This window comes from Centruroides vittatus, unplaced genomic scaffold, assembly GCF_030686945.1.
Source record: "Centruroides vittatus isolate TY-2023 unplaced genomic scaffold, ASM3068694v2 contig_391, whole genome shotgun sequence".
NCBI classification, from domain to species: Eukaryota; Metazoa; Arthropoda; class Arachnida; order Scorpiones; family Buthidae; genus Centruroides; species Centruroides vittatus.
In genome coordinates, this window is record NW_027122207.1 from 547,569 (window position 1) to 573,707 (window position 26,139).

The window sequence follows — 26,139 nt, forward strand, 5'->3', positions numbered from 1 at the left end:
CTGGATTGTTTTGGTCTCATGAAGTAATAGTAAAATAAAAACAGAAATTGGCACTAAAGTGGTAGATGGCACTGTGGTCAATATTGACAAAACTAGTTTTTTTGTAAAAAATAAAACAAAAGTCCCTTAATTAATGCACAATTAGCAAACAAAACAGGAATTTACAATAGTAGTGAGCGATGGGTGGTTCAAATGGTTAAGAAAAACTAAATTGCTAAATGGTGTGTGAGTGCCTAAAGTGTTTCTCATTTAAGTTATGGCAATGCAACACTTGGGCGATCTGCCTAAGAAGGGATGCCTTCCAGGAGGTCTTTTTAAGGGAAACTGGCTCCTATTTAGACGTTACAGATGTGGAGAAAACCCGGAAAATTCCACGTGGCCAGTCCGTCCGATTGAGGCGCAAACCCGCGACCGAACTCCCAGTATTCAGGGTACGAAGACCGCTTGGCCATGGTGGGCCGTTTCTCATTTGCTTTCCCATATGCTTAAACACTGTGTATTTTTTCCCACTCTATCACACCTGAACCAATGCACCTTTCTCAAATCTTTCTTTGGTGACACCTTTTACAGCATAAAAGCTTTAATTTAATATCTGAACTGTATTTTTAGCCCTTGCTATTTACTCAAACTAAGTCTTATAGTCTCAAACATCTTTAATATATAGATTCTGTTAATTAAGATAAATAGTTTAAGGTAAAATTATTGATTATATGAGGAGAATAATTCAAAACAGTAGAAAAAATAAAAAAGCATGTAGAAGATTAATTAAATTGACTGTTTATAATAGTTAAAACAACAGTGAACAATGTTATAAACACACAATGTTAGAAGATTTAATAATCTAAAAAATTCAAAATTTTAAGTTTACTTAATATTGCTTTTAATTTTGTAAAAATATAAGATAAAACAGTAAAACCTTTATTTAATGGACAAAATTTCATTCCTTATATTTAACACTGTTAATTTTAAAATACTTTTTATACACAATTAAATTAACGGGGGTTTTTTTTTGTTCAAGAGTCTGCTCATGAAGTGTATTTTCCAAAAATGTTTGTTTATTTCAGTTTATATAATATATACTTGTTTTAGTGTCTCAGAACTATAGTGAGTACAGTACATAAGCAATAATGCATATGAAAACTTTTCTGTGAAATTAAAGTTCTCATACAATATTAAACAAATGTATGTATATTGTAATAAGTAAAGCAGATTAACTGATTTGTCAATTTTTTAAGTGCATTTGGAAAACTACTCTATTATATAACGGACTTTCAACTTTAATGGAACCCCTCACTCTAGGTAATGCATTAATTCAGTCAAGGTTTTATTTACTATACTTAAATCCATATCAAAATGTTATCTCAAGAATTGTAAAACAGTTTTTGGTTTATATGTATTTACTTTTTAAAATTGTCCCCCTCATATAGTCAATGTGGATTTTTCTTTTTTCCATTACTTCTGATTTTGAATTTTTTTGTCTGCTTTGTTAACTTCTTCACATTTACTCAAATTAAATATTACGAAAGAGCAAGATGATGATAATTTTACTTATTAATTTATATAAAGAGCGTCTTAGAATGTAACCATTGCTTAAAGTAATAGAACCAATTAATTTCTTAAGGTTCACATGGTTTAAATTAAATTTGTGTGTGCTAGTTTATTTAATAATTCAAATTTTATGATATTTATTTCTCCTTTTTATTATAATACATTTATTGGTTTTTAATAATGAAATAACTGATGTTTGAACTTTTAAGTAAATGAAAGCATTAATGTTAAATGATTTAATTTTTATTATATGTAAATTTATAAATTATTAAAATTATTTTAATCAATTTTTAATGTGAATTTTATATAGCCAATGTCTAAAATTTGAGATAATGAAAAATAATGCTAATTTTTACATTTTTAGATGTAATATTACCTTAATTTCTCCATACTGAATGGAAACGACCTTGTGTTTTTAAGAATGGGTATTATTGTGATGTTTTAAGTCATATGTACCGTACATCAAATTGTGTGTTTTATATAAAACTTAATGTAATATCATAGAAATATGTAACAGAAAATGTCTTACGTGTATTTTCACAGACATAATGATGACAACTTTCTGATGAAATAAGTGAAAAACAAGATCATTTAAAATGTTATTGATACAGTGTAGACACATCATGGAAAATTATAGTTCCTCAAAAATTATTAACAAGATATATTTTAGAAAATGTTTTACAAAATATGTGTTAGTTATGTTCTTTCAGATTCAGCTTATTATAATGGATTAAATGAGTAAAATGGCATATATAATTACAATAAATCATGATACAATTTGAATATATTTCTCATCTGTACGCTTAATGTTAAAAATATGGACTAAATGTTGATATTATATAGATTAGTACTCTTCATATGAATGTATTCTATAAAGTTTTATTCTATGTATGTAATTATATGTACAGGGAGTAGCAAGATAATTTAACAAAGATATTTTTTGTCATTGTTCAGTAATTATTCCTTATCTTCAACTTAATACATGACAGACTATTTTATTAAAAATTGCATCATTATGAAATGTTTGGTTAGAAAGTTGTATACGAACAACTAAGCACAGAATTCATATTTATTAGCTTCAAAAGTATTTGCAAAAAACTTTCAGAATCATCCCAAATAAAATGTATGATGCCAACATACAAGATGAGTCAAAATGATATGAGTGGTTAGATACATTTCATTAACAAAAACTGTTTAACACAAAAGTATGTAACTTGTATTATTTGAAACTGCAGCTGAAATAATTTTGTTTGAACTTTATTTGTTAAGGTTTAATGTTTGCACTGTATATCATGTTGCACATGCAAAAAAAAATTCCTTATCACATCTAGCTAACATCTAGCAACTAGCAATAAATTCTTACTACAGCACTGTAAGTGATTTCAGATTGACCAAGTTTTGTGGCAAAGGTGGTATGTAAACTTTGTTTACATAATTCAGAGAAAAAATCAAGGTACTTAAGATCATGCAAGCAAGCTTTAAGACTTATTTGGCCTTTTCATCTGACAAGAAGTAGATGTTCAAAAGAGACTTGAGTTCTTCATCTTTCCAAAAGACATTAGATCTTATGTTCAGAAGCCATTGCAGTAGGCACGTCAAGTCACAATACATAATTTTGATATTTTTCAATGAACATGAAAGATCTATAAACATTAATTTTGTTAAAGTACAAGGTACTTTATGTTCCTCTGTTTTCCCTTGGATGTTGTTTCAAATACTGTGTGTTGCTATTGCTAATCAGTTTTTTGTAAAAATATTTAGAAATTGCTTAAGTCATTTTGACTCATCTCATTTTTTATATTAGCATTGTTGTTGCAAAACAAACAATAATTGTTAGCAAAATTGATTCATTTTTCTGTGAAATTTAAATAGTTATGCCTACATATATATAATTTTATTCTATAATTTATTCTGATGCAAGTGGGGGAAAAGTTTCATTAAAAATAAGTGGATAATTTTCTGATTGGAAGAAGTGATTTGAATATATTAGCTATAAAGCTAGATACCTATAGTTTTTAAATAATGTTTTTATAGAAAATTTCTTTGTTAAATTATCATATAATACTCTGAATATTTAAATGTTATTGTTTTTGTATAATATCTATTAATTAATAAATATTTTTTCCAATTTTTATAAGAACATTACATTCTAGTTTTATGAGTAAAAGTTACTTTTAATTAAATCTTTATTCGTGTTAATTAAAGAATTTTTAAATTTTCTGAATCATATTGAACAGAATATAATTCAAAAAGAAAAGTTTGAAGCAGTGGCACAAATTTTGGTATAGCATTACTTTTTCCCCTACAGAAGTTTGTTTAGAAAGTCAATTTTTAATTTAAAAACAGCTTGAATTTTGTGTAATAATTTTAAATAATAGTTTTTTTATATTAAATTTATATATATGTCAATAGTAGTTTGTCAGTTGATATTTATTATTATTTATTCCTGTAGCAAATGTAAAAGAATTTCAATAAGGAGAATATGAATTAGTATTAAGTTTAAATTCAATTTTTTTTAAATCTCATTTTCATGAAAACAAAAATTCTTACTTCAGAAAACTAAGATGAAATGATTTTTTTTTTAAATAATAATTTTTGCATTTTTTTAAAATCCTTGCTTTAATTGTTTTATTATATATATATAATTACATAAATAACAATCTATTCATTCTTCAGAAGAAGAAGAAGAAGTCTATGAGGAAGGTGAAGAAGAAGGAGAAGGTGAAGAGGATTTAGATGAAGCAGGTGAATAAGTGTTATGTAGTCTCAACAAATAAATGGCAGTTTTGCTCAATTATTTGAGTGGCATCTACAATGCTTCATGTGTGTTAAAATTAGCATCGTTATTACAGACTATACAAAGGGGAAAATTCACAATATTTCTTTCAAATTATCATTCTTACATAATAAATCATTGCATTTCCAGGTGGAGAACTGGAGGGTGAGGGAGCAGAAGCTGAAGGTGAGGGAGAAGGGGATGAATGAATTTATCATCAAATGCTGTAGTTGCACCAGACACCACAAACATCTTACCACTCAAAACAAAAATCGAGTCGGTTTCATCAGTATCTACAGATGTTTCATCTGTTGACTGCCATTGGAAATATCATCCCCAGCTGTGTTGTGAGCAGGGGGCCAGACAAAACCCTTTGTGTAGGCAAATGTTTAAATATCTTGTGCACATTAAAGCAGCAGCACTGTACATATATCTTGGTTGAAAGAAACAAGACTGGGGATTAATTGTCCATAGGAAAATAGGTATTTTGAGTTTAACAGATATTTCAACAGTTATCATATAATACATCATCATAATGGCTCATAAATATACCAAAGTATTTTATGTTTGTTCTTTTACTTCTTGAAGGATGGAAATTTATTTTTATATTGGGCAAGTTATGCTCCTTCATATTGTATTTAGAAAAATCATTGTTTCATAAATGTGAAGTATAATAGAATGTGTTTACTTCATACTATCTTTGTGTAAAAACTATAAGCATAATTATTAGCTACTATTTTGTTTTATTTTCAATAATTACATGTAAAATTTCATAATTGAGATTTTGATAATCTTAGGTGAATTTTTTGAATGTGTGTTTTTTGTATGTATATGCAAGTTCATGTATGTATGATGATAAATGTTGTGATGTGCTCCTTTTAACTGAAGTTGATTGAAGATATAGTGAAGAGTTGTATGACATTTTTGATCAACATTTTTAACTGTTCATAAGTCATGAATGAATGTTTCTGATACAGATTTAAGTATGTTAGGAAATAATTAGAAGGCTCATATGTGAAAATCATAATACTGGAATTATGTATTATATAAACTATAATAGAATTCACAAATATTTAATGAATTTTGTTAAGTGCACTTCTTATACTAATCTCTGGCTTTGGGGCACTTTGAATGCCAAGGGACTTATACAGTGCTGCTGCTTTATTCATATTATCTTTCTCTACTGGCTCCACATCTTTTTGTTGTAAATCTACAAGTATGAAATCTCATCATTTGTTCAACAAATTTAAATAGTCCATTACCAGAAATTGAAACTGGTGTTTTGAAATCCAGGCATATAGTGGTAGAATAAACATTTTATCTCTGTCTTTGTCAGGAAGTGTTCTTTTTTTGTGCAAGTAGTAGTATAAAACTCAACATTCATTCATCTTTATAGTGCATCCAGTCATCATAATCCATTTGGTACATGTCCTTGGATGATAACTTGGTTGAAATTTTGTGAATGTGTGCCCCATTTGATTAATTTGGCAAATAACACAAACAGTTTACTGTAATACAGTGGATGTTTATGTAGCAGCACAATAGCTTTTGTGATTTGGTTCTTTTGTGCATACTCCATTCAGCAAGTTATTCTCCTATTTGCATAAAAAAACAGGAAAAGAGACTGAAATATAAAATTATGTGTAGCTCATTGTCTTAATTGAATCATTCATGATTACTTTTGTTGGGTCCATTACAGATTTATTCATTTCAGAATCAGTAATTGGGGCAAGATATGGTCTTAACTTTTTTGTGCATTTCCAGTAGCTATTACTTACCTATCTATCTATCTTAGGGTTGCTTCACCAAACAGTTTTGTGTGTGCTTTCCTGCATTGTGTTGTAATGGGAGAAGAAATTTGCCTATGTACACGAACAGATGTAATACCGATTCCTAATAAACCTTTGTAAAACTTGATTTTTCTGATTATGTCATTCTTTATATAGAAATGATAAATCTATTTTTACTTGAATTCTGCTATACTAACCTACTTCATCTTTTGCTCTTTTATAATGTAATAGAAATAATAAAACACTAAATTTAACTGTTAAATACAAAATAAATATTTTCTAATTTAACATGCTATTGACTTGTTTTCAAACTTTCAACTTTTTATAAAATATGCTTTCTTTACTTGTTGAAAAATAATTACTGCATTGAATGAAACATTAAATTTTTTGTATATATGAATTTATTGAATATATTATTTCAGTTTATTTTATATTCTCCTTGGGGTGTTACGTTATAAAAAAAATGAAAGAATGCAATAAAAGATTGGTTAACATGAAACCCACTTAATTCTATTTTAACAATTCTAAACAATTAAACACAAAAAAATATGAGTAAATATTTTAGATTTATAAAAATGTAAATGCAACATTGGTTTTTGTTTTAATATTACTAACATTACATTAGTAAGTTTATGAATTTAATATAATCATGAATTAAGTAACAAAATTTTCAGATATGCTTACTGAACATAGGATGCAAAATATTAGGATGAGTTTACAATATAAAATGAATATCCATCTGCATTTTAAATGGATGAGTACATCTTAGTGAATTTAGTTTAAATTATATTATTAATTGATTAGCTATAAGACGTTATGTAAATTGTTACTATATTGTTATTGCTTTCTAGTTTTAACTAATATAATTTATATATTGTTAACTGTAAACACAACAAAACATACATAATGTGAAATTTCATGCTTGGCTTCACAAAAATTTTTCTTGTGTTGATTATAGAAACTAGAATTTTTTAAAAATATTTAACAATAAGTATATAAATTATATTGTATCACATACCTAGAAATGCTAATGCTGACAAACAACAAAATAATTGTACTTATATTGCAAATTGGTGATGACAATTATTTTCTAATCATATGAAGAAAGTCTTACTTATGCATTAATTAAAATACTTATAATTTAAACAAATTCTATGAAATGAGCAGCAATTGTATTTCTTGATGAAAGGTATAATAAAACATACAAAAGCTAGGACTTCTATTGAACATTAAAATTTGAGTATTTTTTTGATTACCAGAAATAAATATTTTCAACTTTGTTAAGGCCATCCTGAAGTTACATGAAATTTGAATATAATACATTAATTAAAACCATTCTGTATTCTTATCTATATTTAACTAAAAATATTCACATTTGAGTTGTGTATTTTAGAATATGTAACCAAACTGAATCTGAAAGCATTTCTTAATATTTTGGTTACGAGAAATAGTTTTATTTCATTTTAGTTTATTAAGTTTTATATATGTAAAATTAATTTATCCATAGTGAGTATTATAGTATTCTATAAAAACTATTATACACTCCTTGGCAAAAGTTACATACAATTCCAGATGGAATTGCCAGATTAATTGCAAAACTCAGCATACATTTGTGTGATAGATATGCAAGTTATTAGAGCTGTAGGCCATTTGCATGCTAGGTAATATGCTCCAGTATCCTATAAAAAAAAAACTTGCAGCTCTGTTGAGAATTTTCAAGGTACCTACTGTTTGAAGATCTTTGAACACTAATCAGGCCTATCTGATGCATTCAGACCATGGCCCCCATATCCTGAAGCGGGGTCCCCAGACCAGGATCATTGGCGAGTCCCCTCCCCACTTGAACACAAGACCTTAGTGGTGTGAGGCAAGGAACATAACTACTTGGTCCCTACTTTTCTAAATTAATAGTCAACTTCAACGGGATATTTAAATTTGTAGAACAGAATTCCGTTACGCCTGAGGAAGAACCCAACGAGGTTCGAAAACGTTTTCAATTTACAGAGAAAGAGAGAAGAAGCACACCGGTCAAAGGCACTTCAGTTGTTGAATCTAAGTTTGAGAAAAGTTACATTGTCATGGCTGAAGAAAACAGGATGGCTGTTTTGTCAAATTGTCTGCTTTTAGGATGTTCTCTCCTGATGGAGGTGTTGAAGACAGTGCACACACAAGAAAAACAGGTTGAGAATGTCCAAGATAGACCACAAGGACAGACTAATTGGTTGTCAGATTGTGACAGTGTTTTTGTTTACCACTGAAACATTGGTAGCGGACGCTTTGCTACAAAACACTGTCTCCTCCCATACCATTGGTTCTTACTAGCAAAGGCAAATTTGCATGGACTGCTACAGGCTGGCAACATATCATCTTTACTGACAAATCTCAGTTTTGTTTTGGGAACAAACAACTATTATGTTAGTGTGGAGGAGCACTGATGAGCAATTTAATTAATTCTTTGCTGTTGAGTGACATACTGTCCCCATTGCCTCAGTGCTGGTCTGAGGAGCCATCTTATATGAAAGTCTGTCATCCCTAGTAATGGGCAAGGGAGATTTAACAGCACAATGGTACTTTCAAGAAATTCTGTGCCCTTGTGTGTTGCCTTCAAGACAGGGCTGCACACAGCACAGATTTTCCAGGAATGTTCTGTATTACATTGTCACATTTTTAAGATTTGTCAATATCAGGCATTTATGGAATCAGATAGAACATCACCCTTCAGCCATTTAAGAGTGTGAGAAATCTAAAGTGACAATTGTAACATCTTTGGGCAAATCTATTGCCGATAGCATACGGTACTTGTTTGCCTTCATATTTGACCATATTACTGCAGGTATTCAGGTAAGAGGAGATTCTAGAAACTGGTGGACAATCCTTTGCATGCATGCCAAACTTGGCAAAGTGACATTTTTCTAGCACACCATTCAGGGTTCATCTTAAAAAATATAAATATTCAACATATTTATATTTTTTCAAGTATTTTAAAGAATTTATTGGGTTTTTTAAAGTGTGTATATGTAAATTTGTGATTATTTGAAAAGGTTTTGTCAATACAGTAAGTCTTCACTTAACTTAACATTATCACTACTGATAACATTAAGTTCTTGGAAACTGTGACATTAAGTGAGATGATGTGTAATGAAACAATCTTACCATAGGCTAACTGATATAAGCAAGCTATAATTCTGTTAATAATAATTTAATTGAATCATGTTTGCAACTTCTAGCATTTATTTCCCACCTCATGGGATCAGTTTAACTGTTTATAAAGAAAATTTAATAACATAATTGTTACATACTTGTTACAATAATAACATGATTACAAATGTACTTGTATCATTTTTCAAGGTCTTAAGTAAGTACTTAAGACACTAATTAATATGCTTCTAAAAATTTTTGTTGGGATGTGAGAAAATCATAATTTGACAAGTTTGGTGCACTCACTTAAAAAGATTTTCTTGTATAGAAGGATGGGCAAGCTTTAGTTCCTTCAAATTTTATCATTGTTGCACAGGATGATGTCCATTTACTCAAATATAGTGGCTAAGGTGTGTGCTTAATGATAGGCATACATTTTACCTGTATAGCTATCCATCTCAATTAGTGAGATGATAGCAAATAAGATTTTGATATTTATTAAAAATTAGTAACATTGAATGAGAACTTTTTAAAGTGTGCAGAGCTGTTTTAAGAAAAATGCATACCATATTTACAGGATTTTACTGCAATATAGGTAAAAGGAAATGCAGTAAAAAGAGTATAAAACATTGAAGAAACCATGAATATTTAAAAATAGCCAAGTAAAGCTTTATGAGGGGTAAGGTATATTTTGTAAACAAGTGAATTATAGTAAGTGAAAAACTAGTTGATGAATAACTGAAAAATGTAAATAATATTTTAGTATAAAATTATCATCAAAATTACAAAGTCACAATTAAGATGATATTCTATCTTTTTATTTATAAATATCATTTTACTTAACATGAATGAGAATGCTAAAATAAGTTTTAGAATTATCTGATAAATAACATTGAGGACTTGAATTTATAATTTTCATATCACAGTCAAAGGCAATAAAGTTGCAAAATTGCAGTCATTTTTGAGTTATACTCATGGAATGAGGTCACAAACTGTTACTTTTAACTGCAAGAATATCATATTAAAAGACAATAAAATGCCAGTTGAGAGCTGTTTCAAAAATTCTATGTTCTGAGATGAACAAATGCTTTCTGAAAAATCACCATTCTTGAGTTATGATATTGCATTCAATGAACAATATACTAATATTGTTCATTGAATGCAATATAATTCAAATATACTAATATAATTCGAGTTGAACTTTAGGAAAAAATTTAATACCCGTATCTATATTTATAATGCAAAGTCTACCTCGTGAGGCGCAGACTTTTATCATGCATTTAAAAAATATATGCACTGTAGAATGTATTAGAGATGCCAACCTCTACAGACTTATAAATGGCCTTTTAAAAACTATGGAATGATCTTTTATACTCTCGAATAAATGCAACTAATGTAGTGTTACTAATTCAACAACAAATGTAGATGTTTGTTAGCGCTTTGTCCATATATAGAATTTCCAGTGTGCCAAATCTCAAACCAATCATTGCATTCGTACCAATAATATGGAATGTACAGACTGAATGCTTCCACTTGCAAGTATCTAAGGATCTGTTTAAAAGTTGTTTTTGCAACCTGATAGAAGAAATGGTTCATGCTTTTTTGATATTACAACCTGGTACACTGGAAAAGTCAAATGAAAAGACAGTGGGTACATTCCAGTATGTATCAGTCTCGGCCACACCTGATGTATTGGTGAATGATTTAACAAGCTTTTACTGGAATATCTGGCAACTTAACAAGATGGTGGAAGCAAACAGTGCTATATTGGCATTTGCAGACTTTTTGTCAAAATGACTGTGAATTAATACAGATGAATAGTTAAAAATTATGATGATGATGAAATATTTTCATTAACTGCTACTGTTTCTATGATGAAGCCTAAAAGAACTTTTCTACACAAAAATGACTGTTTCCTATTCCATTTTCAAACATAGTCTGCTTACTACTAGTAACATAGCCTATATATTTAAAAAAAATTTAAACCATTGTCAAATAATCTTTTATTTAATTATGTATAGGATTAAATAATACATGCTAACTGTCTTATTCAATTTTTGTGAAGTCACTAAATATAACCATGGAGTCGGCCAATCACTTCATTGGAGTTCACCATATACACAATCTGATGAGTGCAATACAATAAATTTATTTTATAAATCTACATAGGTCACTTACTAAGTCATGGCAGCAATTTTTGTGCAGTCAAATGCATTGTTATACAAACATTTCAAAATACACACATGAAAAGACAATGTACACTTCCAATAATGTCTGTTAGATGGGTTACTTGGGAAGTATTGTAGACAAGGGAGGAAAAGCAAAAAAAAAAAAAAACAGAACTGGAGCTAGTCATTAATGCTGATGCACAGTTGCCTGGTCAATATCTGTTTGTGTTGCCAACTCCTGCAGAGAGCATATTTTGTTGTCATCTATGATCAGAGGTCACCAAACTTTTTTCACAATGGGCAAGATAACAGAGAATGACAAGCACAGGCCACAACCATTTTGTTTAATATAGTATACTAAATACACAAAAAATAAAGAAAAACTAACATATCTATTTACCAACATGATTGCTGCAGCAAGCTCCTAATCACTTTTCATAGAAACTTCAGACACTTACACAAAAAGTGCTCTGATATTGAAAGTCACAAAACTTGCCAAATTTTTCATTTCACCGATTTTCCTAAAAATTATATTACTGTCAGATGCAAAAGTCAGATTAGACCAATTTTGACATTTTTACTTTAATTTTTTTATATAGTAAGTTCATCTACAATCTATGATATTTCCATATAATAAAGTATATTTAGCTCATTTGTGGCACAGTGCGGTGATTGGCCAGATGAACTTGACTTTGCGGGCCATAGTTTGGGCCTGCATTGTATGATCACAGCATGATTAACATTGATACAAACAGTCCTAGGGTGTCAGTATGAGGCATGTTGGCAACTGCTACTCTTCCACGTTTGAAAGCTGCTATCAACCTTGCAACAGTTCTGAGAGCAGGCTCTCACCAACAGCTTTTCTATGAGCTTTGCATGACATTCCTTCTTGTATTTCTTGCAAAGCACTGCAGTTTTTATGTATGAACACTGTTCCAGTTGACTCGTATCCATACTGAACTACTGTCGAAAACCAATTGACTTTGTGCTCCACTTCTGTTGACATTCTGGAACATCCACACCATCTGGCAATGTCATAGTGTAACAATACATCTCAATGTCATAGCTGTACATTGGAAAATATGGATTGTGGCATGGGTTTCCGCAGAAAAAATGTTGCCATGACTTAGTGACCTACATATTAAAAAAAATTTATCAATAAATATTTACAATGAAGTTTTTTCTATTTATGTATGTAATTACTTAGATAAATTTAATAAATTTATTTACATATATGTAAAATACTTAGCTTACAATTGTAAGGTGTTTTCATCATAAAAGGAAAAAATACAAAAGTAGTGGCATAAGAAATCAATAAATTGTCAAAAAAATAAAAATAAACAAAGTGAAGTGAGCAGAAAGGGAAATTCCCTAGTAAAATTATAATTTGAAAGCATTAGAACTATATTTTTATTTAAATTTTAAATTCAAATATCGACAATATATATACTTTAGAAATTTAATTCTCAGTAAAACAATTGTTCTGAAGTATAGACCACTAAAATATCACCATGAAGCCCGAATTCAATAATTTTTTTTCTGTGGACCCCCAGTAATGTTACATGGACTCTTGGTTGAGAACCCCTGGTCTAAACAAAAAATTTAGAAAAGTTGGCACTCTTAATCTCCTCTATAGAATCTAAATCATTACAGTGTGTTGATATTCAAGATGATTCTTTTAATCATTTTATACTCCAGTGTGAAATTATAAATATTTTTCAAAAGTTTCTTCAGTGTAACAATGAGAAAAACATTGAAATTATTTAATGAAACATCAAACACTTTCTATTGCTAAGAAATGTTTATTTAATGAATCACTAACGTTTTCAGCCTCATAGAATAGGCCATCTTCAGGTGTAATTGAATTCAAACGTATTTTAATAATTAAACTTAAATAAATTTGAACGTATTTTTAAAGTTGTTAAACAGAATTTTAAAAATACATTCAAATTTATTTACGTTTAATTATTAAAATATGTTTGAATTCAATTACACCTGAAGATGGCCTATTCTATGAGGCTGAAAACATTAGTGTTTCATTAAATAAACATTTCTCAGCAATAGGTGTTTGATGTTTCATTAAGTGTTTAAAAATGCTGAGTCTGATATTTACTTATTGAAATTATTTTCATACTGATTACATATATGAATATGAATATTCAGAAAACTTATGATTTAACATTGGAATTTTTTGTTATTTTGGTCTCTGTGTAGCACTAACATTACTGCCTGTTTTTTCTATCCCTCTAATGCTTTGTTCATATAATTAGTATCATTTGATAAGGGAAACTGATATATTCTAGAACTTTTAACAATGAATGTTATACTGTAGTCTTATACAATAATTTCATGCTACAAAGCAATTATATCTGAATAATAATTGAATTGTCCTCTACATATTTTACTGTTTTAAACTTCTTGTAAAATTAATTTTATATATTTGATTTTTTATAAACAAAATCAGACTATTTTCAACTAAGTGCTTTTAAAATTTTTCATATTACTATATAAATATTTAGATGGATTTTTACTTTAGTTGACTGCTACAGGTTAAAAATGGATAATATATATAAGGATAGGATTTCAAGTCTCACATATATCTGCTTCTACCAATAAGTAAATGAATAATGTGCAAATCTAACTATGAATCATTTGATTTGTACAAACAAATACTTATGAAAATATTGCTATATTAAATGGAAAGATGTCCAGAATTAAGATGCATAATGTCATTAGCAAAGCATTATCTATAGTACGTTGAATTGTATTATACTTAATATAGTTTTATTAAATAGCATAATTTTCTAGATTCTTATAATTTTGAATAAAATTCCTATTTATTGCTATTTTTGTACAGTTCTTTTTACCAATGCTTAAAACATTGTGATTTTATAACATTCATTTTTTATTTGAGTCATAATAATTAACCACTCAGCAGTGAGGGACATATATATACGTCGAGGGCGATCGTTTGGCAGTGGTGAGGGACGTATATATACATTAAATTCTTTTGGGGGTATCACCAGAATCTAGCCAAAAACTACCGCAAAAAAAAAATCACATAAAAAATGAATTATGTAACAATAAAAAAAGACTTTTCTTTACTAGACATAACTGTTTACAAATACTTTTTCTAAAACGGAAATGAGAAAAATTGCGTGAAAAAATACTTTAAAAATTTTTCGGGTATATTCTCCACTACTAAGGGGTAGAACCATACCTGACTCTCCCACTGCTGAAAGGTTAATAAAGATTCGGTATTAGAACTAAATTTTATTTATCATTATGTTTATTTCATTTTATATCAATTGATGCACTCATTTTTTCCTGTTTAGAAAAGTAATGTATTTCCAAAAGTATCTTCAAAAGAAATTCTCATAGATGAAAATTTAAATGAAAAAAATTTTACTTTGTTTTGATTTTAAAAAATCTGCTGAATTTAAGCCCAGAATGGAATCTCAAAATTTCATTATTAAGTTGCCTGTTTTTTCAGCTATTTAAGCTGAAGGAGTTGAGAGAAGATGCTTTCAAAGTTTCCTACTTATACGTGTATTTGCTTATAAACTATTTGAAAATTTTTGTATAAATATAAATCATTGTATGCTTGTCATCAGATTGTTTTTAGAAGTGACAGTAATTTGAATAGTTAAATTCTTTTTAGAGTATATTAAGCATAATCAATGATGATAAATTGAGTGTTTGCATTACATCCTTCATTTGTTGGTTTTAATCAGTCTGCTTAATTACATTTAATTTCATATGGAACTGCTTTGAGATCTTCCTTTAAAACGTTTTTCTTCGGACAATGGCACAAATAATTGCACAAAATATAACTAAATAACACATCATGCTGGGATATAGTTAACAACTTACATGGAACAATAATTGGTGTGAAATAGCAGATAACTAAGAGAGTAGCAAGAATGCAAGTTTATAAAGTATATATCATTGCTACAGAAGAGCTGCCAGTTAGCTTTTTCTGCTTGTACCATCTTAGGTAAATGAGATACATAAATTATTTCTCATTACTGTGAAAAAAAAATCCTTGTAATCTGAACAATGTTGTTTAATAAAATTTTTTCATAAATGCAATGTCTTGTATATCAAATGCTCAAAATGCAAGATTGTATGGCTGCTCAAATTGATGTAAAATGGATATTAGAAAAATAATTTTAAGTCTTTCTCAACACTTGTGAATTTATTTCTCTAAGATTCTATAATGAAGCATCAGCATGTTGTACACATTTCAGTTTTACTTGATAAACTATTTTCATCATTAGTAAAATTTGCAGAAAACCAAATGTACTAAGTCAATAGACTCTTATTTTTAAAAAATAAAATTTTTATAAAACTATTTTGTTTTATAAGAATAAAATGGCTATAGTAATCAAAATTTTATCCTCATCCAGTTCTTAATGCAATTGATGGATATTCATTATGAAACTTTAAAAACTCTGAAAAGAAAACTTTGAATTATTACAAACTCTAATGCCCAAATGATTTTTTCTGTAACATAATACATAACATTATATATAAAATGATGATTATACTGATTCAGTTTTAAGTTTAGTTAAACTTAATATTCTTCAGATTGTATATATCTTGGTATTATCATTTCAATAAAATAAAATTGCTTCTTAGCTTTTAATTCTTAAATATATTTTTTAATCATTACAGAATAAATTATAAAGAATGAGTGAGAGAGACTCATTTAGTCACATTTAAGATTGATTTTTACATTATTTTGTGTGTTTAAATAATAATTGTCATACAATTTCTGTAAACATAAAACGTTACAATAACAACTGAAATATTAAATTACATCATTCAAACACTTCAATATTTTGAGACATAGATTTAAAATTGAAATAATTAAGATTTACCTCAAATCTAGTGAGGTGTACTGCCATAATGATTAGCTTAATTTAATGATCTATTTCTAATATATTCATTTAGGTATAGAGTTGTTATATGAAGTTTGGTAATTTTAGACTAAATTATGTTAATTCTGTTTTTGTATGTATTAGTATAGAATTAGATTATTAATAAATCTAAAAAAACTATTTCTTTCAAAGCATATGATTTATAAAATTACTCATATGGAATATGTACAGTACATGTAATTTATTTTAAATATATAAGTATTTAGAATAAATTATGCATCCTCCATATGAATAACTTCCTATACTCCAATATAAAAACACTTTAGCATTCTAGAAAACTTAGATATAAAAAATATCTAAATTAGATATCATATATTATGTATGTATGTATATATATATATAACAGTAACATATATAAATATATATGTTACTGTGAAAGACCGAAATTAGAGAATGTTGATATTCTCCAGTGATTGTTGACACATACAAAATATGTCGGTGAATGTTCACCAGAGAATGTCAACATTTGCCAGATATCAGTCATTCACAGTAATATATATATATATATTACTGTGAATGACTGATATCTGGCAAGTGTTGAACATTCACCGACGTACTTTGTATGTGTCGGCAATCACCAGAGAATATCAACATTCTCTAATTTTGGTCTTTCACAGTAACATATATATTTTAAATATAGCATAGTTAAGTACTCAGAAATTTTATGTATAATTATATTTAGATTTAGGAACATCAACCTTAAATTATTAACTTGTTTATTATAGATTTTAATCTTAATGGATATAAGCTTTTATATAGATAATTTTTTTTTCCCAGGTAGAAACTTTGCTTTTAGGTATAAAAATGGTTATTTTATTTAATGAATTCATTCTCATTTTATAAATTTGTTTTAATTATTTTTATGATTGGGTACATCTTAAAAACCATTTGGAATTTTCTTTTCTATAATGAAAAAGTTCTGCATTTAGAATTATAGTTATGAATATATTAAACTAACATTTATATTGTATATTTTAATTTTTATGCTGAATTTTCCTTAATATGCTAAATAATTTATTATTATTATATAAGCATTAAGATGCTATTCATAACTTCATCTTTACATGAAATAATGGTACTTTTCTGTTAACGGGATGCCAGATGATATATATATATATATATAGCAACAGATAAGATTTAAGCTCTGAGAGATTTCACACCATTCCAGAATTGTTGATTTTTTGCAAAATATTTGCCTCCAAAGGTCATTTTTTTAACATGCATCAGTATACTACTTTTCATATAGTCGTGTGCTTTTGTGCTCACTATCACTCGCACCTCAGCACCCATGTGGGACAAGCCTTCTAAAAATATATAACATAGAGTACTCCACAAATAGTTGAGTGAGCTACTTGAAGCTAGCACAGTTGCATGGGCTAAATAGTTAAATTCAATAGTCTTAGTGGAGCAATGCAGATGACAGTATCACACATTGGATTAAAGTTACAACTGGTGTCCCGTTAACAGAAAAGAACCAAAATAATCTTTAAAATCATAAATGTCATGTTTGTTTTTTTTTATACAGGATGATTCAAAAAAGAACTTCATAATTTTGAAAGTGCATAGAATTTTAATCAGAAGGCTTACAGAATTGATTGAGACATTAATTCAGAACAAAACCCATCAGATTTGTTTCATGTAATACCATAGTACTGAATTCCATTACTGTAAGTGTGCATTTTCAAATGGATGCTTTCACTGATGCAAAACACACTTGTGTGTTTTGGTTCAAGAAAACAAAATTGGTTCATGTAGAATGTAACAAAAACTTTTATGAAACAAAAAATATGGAACTTTTGCAACTAGTATCATGAGAGTTTTCCAAGTAGACCTACAATTTATTCTTGCCACTGAAATTTCTTTAAGAGTGGTTCTTCTGAATTAGGTTGTTCTGGTTGTCCTTGTGTTTGATGCTACCATAAAACAACTGATGGTGATGTTCATTTGTAGTTCTAGGACAGCAATGTTTTCCTGAATGCTTAACCAATCCACTGATTTAGGACACAAGAACAACATCATGGTTACCTCATTTCCAGGACTTGATATTTCTTTCTTCTGGAGTTTCGTTAAAGATCTAATGTTTATTCTGTCCTTCCTTAAAAATCTGACTGAGCACAAAACTTGAATCCCTGTCACAGTTGTTGACGTGACAACAGATAGGCTGCTTTAGGTTTGCAAGAAATTTAATGCAGATGGATGTCTGCCATATCATTGATATGAGAAACATCCCACATTAACCCCCGTATTCACCAACACGAGTTAGAGTTAAAAGATAACCAATGAGCGTTCATGTACTAAAAGTAAAGCAAACGGTGATTAGTTAACTCAAGATTTAACTCTAACTCGTGTTGGTGAATACCGAGGTAAGTGAAATTTAGGCTCACATTAAATTAAAATGTATGAGATAACTTTTGGTATGTTCTGTTACAGAATTGGTCAATGTATAAGTCTTCTGATAAAAATTCTGCATGCTTTCAAAGTTCTTTGAATCACCATGTAATTTAAATTCATTATAATTTCATAAATTTATAGAAAAGTATTTTTAATAAAATAGCATTTATAAGAAATATTAAAAATCCTAATTTGATATGTGAGTTGAGATTTTGCTGTTGGATTATTTATATTATATTATATACAAGGTAAGCCAAAAAGGTCTCCTCAACTACCAAAGTACCAATTTTTGAAAAATTGGTACTTGGTAGTTGACTTGAGGGAAACTGCATATCAACATGAAGAAACTCTGAAAGGTGTTTTTTCTCTCTTGCCAGACATAGGTAGGAAGAATCACTGACAGGTGGAGTACAGTAAAAATGGGGACCATTGCAGTGGAGAAGGCATTTTCTTTGCTTAGTTCCATGCCTAGCAAATCTGTTATCACCATTTAGTGTAGCTTTTAAATTACTAGTGTAGCAGTATTTATGAATTGTCTGTAGGCAAGACAATTCATAAATAACAGTTTTAAGAAGTTGTCAACTGGGCTACCATTAATGTTGTCAGAAAAAGTGGAGCACATGTGAAAGACTTTCCAGTGAAGCCTGAAAAAAAGCCACCTACTGCTACAGCCACAAACTTGGGCTGAAGATATGCATTGTCAGGGCTGTGGGAGACCATCCAAGCAGGTATGCTATGTTGTGTGATAGGAACTAGATTACTGCATATCACCTGCAATGTGCATTGAGCATATGTAGTGACCAAACAAAACTTTCAGAGTTTCTAAATGAACTGTTACTTGTTCATCAAGGTATCTTCAGCAACATGTGCATAGTGATTTTTCAAAATACAGGAGAGCTTTTTGACTTACCCTGTATTATAATGGACTGCTTGGGTCACTGAAAATCATCTGTTTTCCTGAGGGTCCATTGTATTGTGAACAGACAAACAAGTAAACAGTACTGAATATTTATTGTATTACAAATAAATCAGAATTCTTGAAATTGCAGCATTATTTAACATTTTGATTTTTCTCTGAAATGATCGTTGTTAAGAAGATAAATACACAATTTTAAAACAAATAATAGACTTTAAAAAAGTTTACAAATGAAACACTTTTATAGTTCGTCCAATGAAAATTTCATTTGAAAATTTTTTAAGGTTTATACTTATGTTCTGGCTAAAAACATTTTTATTCAATGAATGAATAATAGACTTTGCAATGTAAAAGATTAGATATACTATTCAATTATTTATATGTAGTCTGAAATAGATACAAAAAATACCAGATAAAATTTGATAATTTATATTATTCATCATTTATAAATTAAAATTAGAGATAATTACAGATGCTGAAAATTATTTTGCAGTAATTGGACAATTCTATGTAGATGTATGAAATATTATTTGTCAGAATGTATATTATATACAGATAATCTAATTAAGACCAATCTATATGCAAGTTTGATGTTTTAGTTAATTTTCCATTTACTAGAAACATATCTTGAGCACTAATCATAAAATTGTAATATTAATATAAATTTATAGTTACATATATGATACAATAAACAGTATCATACAAATTATATAGTGTTTTTGGACTGTTTTTCCCTCTAAATTTTTCTCTGAAAAATGTTTTCATTATCTAAGATTAATTAATTTTCATTAATGACCATCAACATCCATTGTAATATCAGACTTATTATATACAGCATAGGAAATATTGCCTGATTAGGAAATTGGTAATATTTCCTATACTGTGTAATACTAAAATTTAATCCAGTTATATAGAACTGAAAGTGAGTAATGGTACAGCTTATAGTGATCTTATATGAATTGTACTTACATTCTAGGTACTAAATCAGAACTTTAATATCTAGAAAGAGTATACATTGTTTGGATCGATTATCATCTTTTATTAATAAGGAAAGCTTTCATTACTTCAAAGCAGTAAATTAGTAGATAAAATTTACTGAGTGTTAGCTGCATACTTAGGACTTTTTTTAATGGAATTAGAAGGTATTGCAGGTACTTCTCACTTTAAGACTGAGTTCCATTCTAACAACTACGTCATTAAGCAAATTGGTCAATAAGCGGGGAGATTGTGCCGGGAATACAGGATCGTTGTAAAATTATAAAAATTATGCAACAAACTTCAAATTTATTCATAAAAAGACTATTATAGTACGCTTAGTGTGCATGTCACCATTCGCCACTGACCAACACTCAAGCTGAGAAAGAGGATTCCCCGAATTGCAGGTCAAAACTCGACTGGTCATAAATGTGAGTGGTCGTTAAGCAGATAGGTCGTAAAGTAAGGAGTACCTGTACTTATATACATTTGCTTCAGAAGTATAAAACAAAATGTGTAAAATATAAAAAAATTCTTTATTATGCAATATTTTATTATGTCTGTGTTTAAAATGTAGTGAATGTTTCATAAGATTTTTTACTTAAAATTCCATATTGAGAAGGGAAATGTTCTTCCTAATTTGCAGTTTGCATTTTTACTGTCTATAATCTTCAAATATTGCTGAAATGATTTTTCAATGAAATATTAGTAATTTATAATGTTTTCTGCCATTGCAATGGAATATTATTTTGTTTCTGATTGTACATACATATAGATTCAGTGCTGTTTATTTGTTTTGCTACATAATAATAATATAGAATATATAAGGAGAATCAATTAAAATATTTGAATAAATGTATTTACACAACTTTGTGTAAGTATTTAACAATATAAAATGCAAAAATATAATAAAACATCACTTTCCCAATTATTTTAATCAGTTCAGTATCTCTCTTCCAAATAAATTGGCCAAAGGTTAATATTTATACTTGTCACTTAAGGTTAAAGAAAGAAATAATTTTCTAATAATTGGATCTATCTATATAACTCATTATTTATTTTTCTCTAATGTGTTAATTTTTAATTTATTTTAAATGATTGCACTATTGTCACATAAATTTCAATGATCACTTTTACTTAAAGCAACATAATTTAGAAAATTAATAAAATTATTAAGAGCATGTCTTTTATAGCAATGTTCTGCTTAAAACTAGATAGTAAAATTATAACTTACTGTTACTGTTATAATGGGAGAATTTTTTGATAAGTTGCTAAAATACAAAGTTAGAACTTAAAATTTCCAATAAGATTTACCAAGAATGGATTTTTGAAGCAATGAAATGTTTGATGTAAAATTATCTGAAAATTTTAAAATTTATCAGTTGCGACCTTAAACTAATTTATTTTACAAACAATTATAATTTATTCTTTTTATTTCTTTCAATATTATAAATATTAGCAAAATAATACAATGGAATTACTGTAATTGATGGGCATATTCAAAATCTTGACAATATGCCAGTGCCTCTTCAAAATCTTAGGCAATGTCTGGTTGCTGCTAGTGATCTCTCAGCAAATTGCAAGTCTTCTTTGGTGCTTGACATGCCAGCAAACAAAATAGTAGCCAACATAATACTCATAAGAACTATTTTGTGTTGACAATTTTGAATTTAATGTTTTTGTTGATGAATATGCTCTGAATAAATTAAGATTAGGGTTAGTATATTAAAATATTCTATTAATATACTAGTGTGTTTATGTAAGATATCACAAAAAATTTAACTGAAGTGTAATCTTAGGATTAATTTCAATATGTATAACTCCTTCAAAAATTAAAAATTCTTTGTCCTTCTATCTTTTTGAAATATTCGTTTTTCATTAAACTCTTCTCATTAAATAAGTTCAAAAGTAAATTTAATATAATGTGAAAATCCACACATCATTCCCTATATACCAACATTCAGCATTTTGTGTTCTCAAATGCTAGCAGTTGTCACTTCCAGCCATAGTCCACTGGATTGTTGCTGAGATCTTGAATACACCCAATGATTTTATTACAATTATTCTTATTAATAATATAATATATGAATTTATAAGTGAAAGTTAAATGTCTATTAACTTTATATCACAATTACTTGTAATATTTTTTATTATAAAATTCTTGGATCCTAATTCATCTATTACATTCAGTATATTTGATAAATAAGAATTAGGATTCAATTTAAAACAAATACTATATTTACTTGCATATAGGACAAGGTGTGACTAAAGATCAAAATATAGAAAATTGGATTTATTAATACAATTCTAATTTTATTTCGTTTAATCATAAATAAAATATCAAATGCACGCATTGTCCCGCAAAAATTACTGGCATTTTAAACTTTAAGAAAAAAATCTTGTAAAATCAACAACATAATTTGTTCATGTAAAGCTGGACAATTGGGAACTTTTTTGCCAATTCTTAACAGTCGAATCCACTCTCCATCAATTACACTTATGAGTTTCTCCGAACTCTGATTTCCGAATAATCATCTGTTTTCACATGAGAATGGATTAAAACTCTTATAGGGCTCCCATGTAATTTCAGTTTGGAATTTAATTCAAAAACTTTGCTTTTCCTATTGTTGTTCATCTTTTCTCCTGACAATACACAAGAACGATTGAAACGAACCAGATAAAATACTTTTTTTTAAACACCAGAGAGTGAGCATCTGGTAAAAAATGCGAATACACAGTTCACAAAAATTATTGCAAAAGTGCAAAAAAATCTTTCGTTTGTGTGTATAGGACAACCTGCGTTTTTGAAGCAGTGAAAAATGAATAAAAACCTCGTCTTATATGTGAGTAAATACGGTACTTTATAAGCAGACTAAATGTTGATGGTAGATTGTTGCATTAAAATATGTAGAAATATGAATAAGTAGTGCTGAAAGAATTTCTTTATAAAAGCACTGTTGCATTATCATTTGTGAATTCTATACCTGTAAATAATTTTATTTTCATTTAAATTATGTTGCTTTATGTAAGCTGGTAATCTGTTGTTAAATTTATAGAGTTTTATTTTAATTAAAATGGTTTTTCTCCCTTTCTTTAACTGTTAATACTTTGATTAGTGAAATAAACAAAACTTGCTTTGTTATGATTAATTTCAATATTATTTTCTAACAACTTTATGAAATTTAAAACAGTATCTTGGCTACAAGTAGATATAAAATTTAAGATGAAAAAACTAGATTGTTTGTTAAACCTGAAGATTCAGTTTAAAACAAAGGATTTAGCTTATTGAAATAATTTTTATCAGCCAAAGTTTAAAATTTCAAAGATTTTTTGTATTGAAAATGGCAAAATCTATATTTTTATTGCTGTTACATACTGACAATTTCCTACAGACATGTTTTTATAAAGCAGGATATTAAGAAAAAAAACTACCTGATAAGAGTTGTTGATAATAATATAGTATGCACTTTTATATAGTAAATGCAGCCTTTATTATGTAAAATTTAACATTTTTAAGAATACTTAAATGAACATTTTCAATTTTACATTACAGAATAATTTAAGAACATTTTAAGAAACAAGAGTGAAGCAATTGAGCTGAAAGAGAATTCATCATCATTTCATCTAGATTTATTAATATAAGCAAATAAAATGATTATAAATATTTTTCTTAGATTCAAATATCAAACTTGTTTTAAATGTATGAACAAATTATAATAAAATTTTTAGGCTAAAATAGGTATTAAAGACAAAAGACCTGTTATGTTGTTCAACCTTTTGAAATGAAAAAAAGAATTTTTTATAGTATATCAAAAGGTTATTAGATTAAAAATAATTGTACCCTTTTTCCAGTATTTAATTAATTCATCATAATTACAGCCTTACAAATGTTTAATGTATCTGTTAAAATATTTTTCATATTATGCATTCTTAAGTTTTTGTGTATGCATGTCATTATCATCATCATAAAATATACATTTAAAATGGTTTAACTGGGAGACTGGCTGATTTTTTATTTTACTGAGATATGTAGATTTTTTTTTTCCATTACAAGTTTTTAACATTGATATGTTGTCTAGTTTTTCTTGTATGATGTGAACAACTAGTTAATCCAGCTTAATTGAGAATTCATTTCCTTCCATCACTGCTGTAAACTGAATTTAAGTATATTATAAAGAAAACAAATTCAGTTCTGAACTCTAAATGTTAATTTAGTTTATATAGTATATTGGAACATTTTATGTTCAAAAATTTTAGTTTATCTTAAATTACAAAGATGTCATTATCTCTTTATCGTCATAGATGTCGAATTGGATGCTTGTTTATCACGTCAAGAAACTTTCATTCAAGACTGTTTTAAACCATTGTTAATTTACAACCAATGGCAATGTAAAACAAAATTAAATACACGGACAACTTTCTAATTTGCTTTTAATAGCTGATGATATAAACTATTCCATATAAATTTGATTTTCACATATTAGTAATTAAATTTATTTCAAGTCTATATTTATGAATAAATAGATAGGAGAACTTAATACTCCTTCATAACTTATTCCAAACGTTATGTCGAAATTAAGTGGAATTTCAGAAAAAAAATATGATTCCACGTAAATTTGGAAGAGCTGAAACATTTATCACATAAGTATTTGCATAATTTAAAATATTTTAATATAACTAAATTTTTATGGTTATATATATCAGTATAGAATAATTAAGATGTCTTCAAACTATACAGTAACAAATATATTTCATAACAATAAGCAACCATCCAATCATACCAAGTTAAACTTAAATCAGACGATATTCTTTTATATATATAAACAATATGTATAACAAAAAATAATTTAAAAATCCAACTTTGATTTATAAAATCCGTCATTGATTTTTACCCTCGAATACATTTAAAAAAAATAAAACTTAACTAAAACTGTTAGCTATATTGGAGAACTTAACCCATGACTTTTCTAAATTATAACAAATTATCTGCTCCACGATTAATAAATAGAAAGAACGCTATTTATTGATTGTCTTATTTCATACGAAATTTAAAACTTCACACATTAGTTTAAAATATGTTTATTAAAATGGATATTTAGCGAAATGGAGCACCTGGAAATAAAAGTACCAGTACAAATTTAAACAGAGTAGTCCTCCTCCCTCACTGCCACAATGTGTGTGATATTTCATTCTGGCTTTATATTTTAACGTAATCGAAACCAACCAATTTAACAATATGTTGAAATGTTTCGATTTGAATAAATAGGAAGAAAATGCAATGTTCATTTGGTGATTCCAGTGAATACGAATAATTCAATTTTTAATGATTATCAATTTGATTTTCGTTAAAAAATTGAATTAGATAATAAAATCAATAATTATCTTGATGAAAACAAAGCGTGAGACGTGATGCAATGAACATGGATGATGATATAGCAAATTTTCTATACCGAGAAATCCTTCATTACATCTCAAAACAATGCAAATTAACATT

The 26,139-nt window shown here is 28.0% G+C and overlaps 1 protein-coding gene across 4 annotated transcripts in view; it reads left to right on the forward strand.

Moving 5' to 3' along the window:
- Set (NAP domain-containing protein SET) overlaps positions 1–25,125 on the forward strand; it is a 65,120-nt gene extending 39,995 nt beyond the window's left edge. The window contains exons 6-7 of one of the 4 annotated variants that reach the window (XM_067271030.1): positions 4,225–4,293; positions 24,199–25,125. In XM_067271030.1, coding sequence (XP_067127131.1) covers positions 4,225–4,293; positions 24,199–24,203 — 74 coding nt within the window. In that variant the 3' untranslated portion in view covers positions 24,204–25,125. Of the gene's footprint in view, positions 1–1,912; positions 3,958–4,224; positions 4,294–4,474; positions 6,242–24,198 lie in introns of those variants that run through there. The other 3 variants (XM_067271029.1, XM_067271032.1, XM_067271031.1) reach the window with 3 other exon arrangements.
- The last annotated feature ends 1,014 nt before the right edge of the window (positions 25,126–26,139 follow it).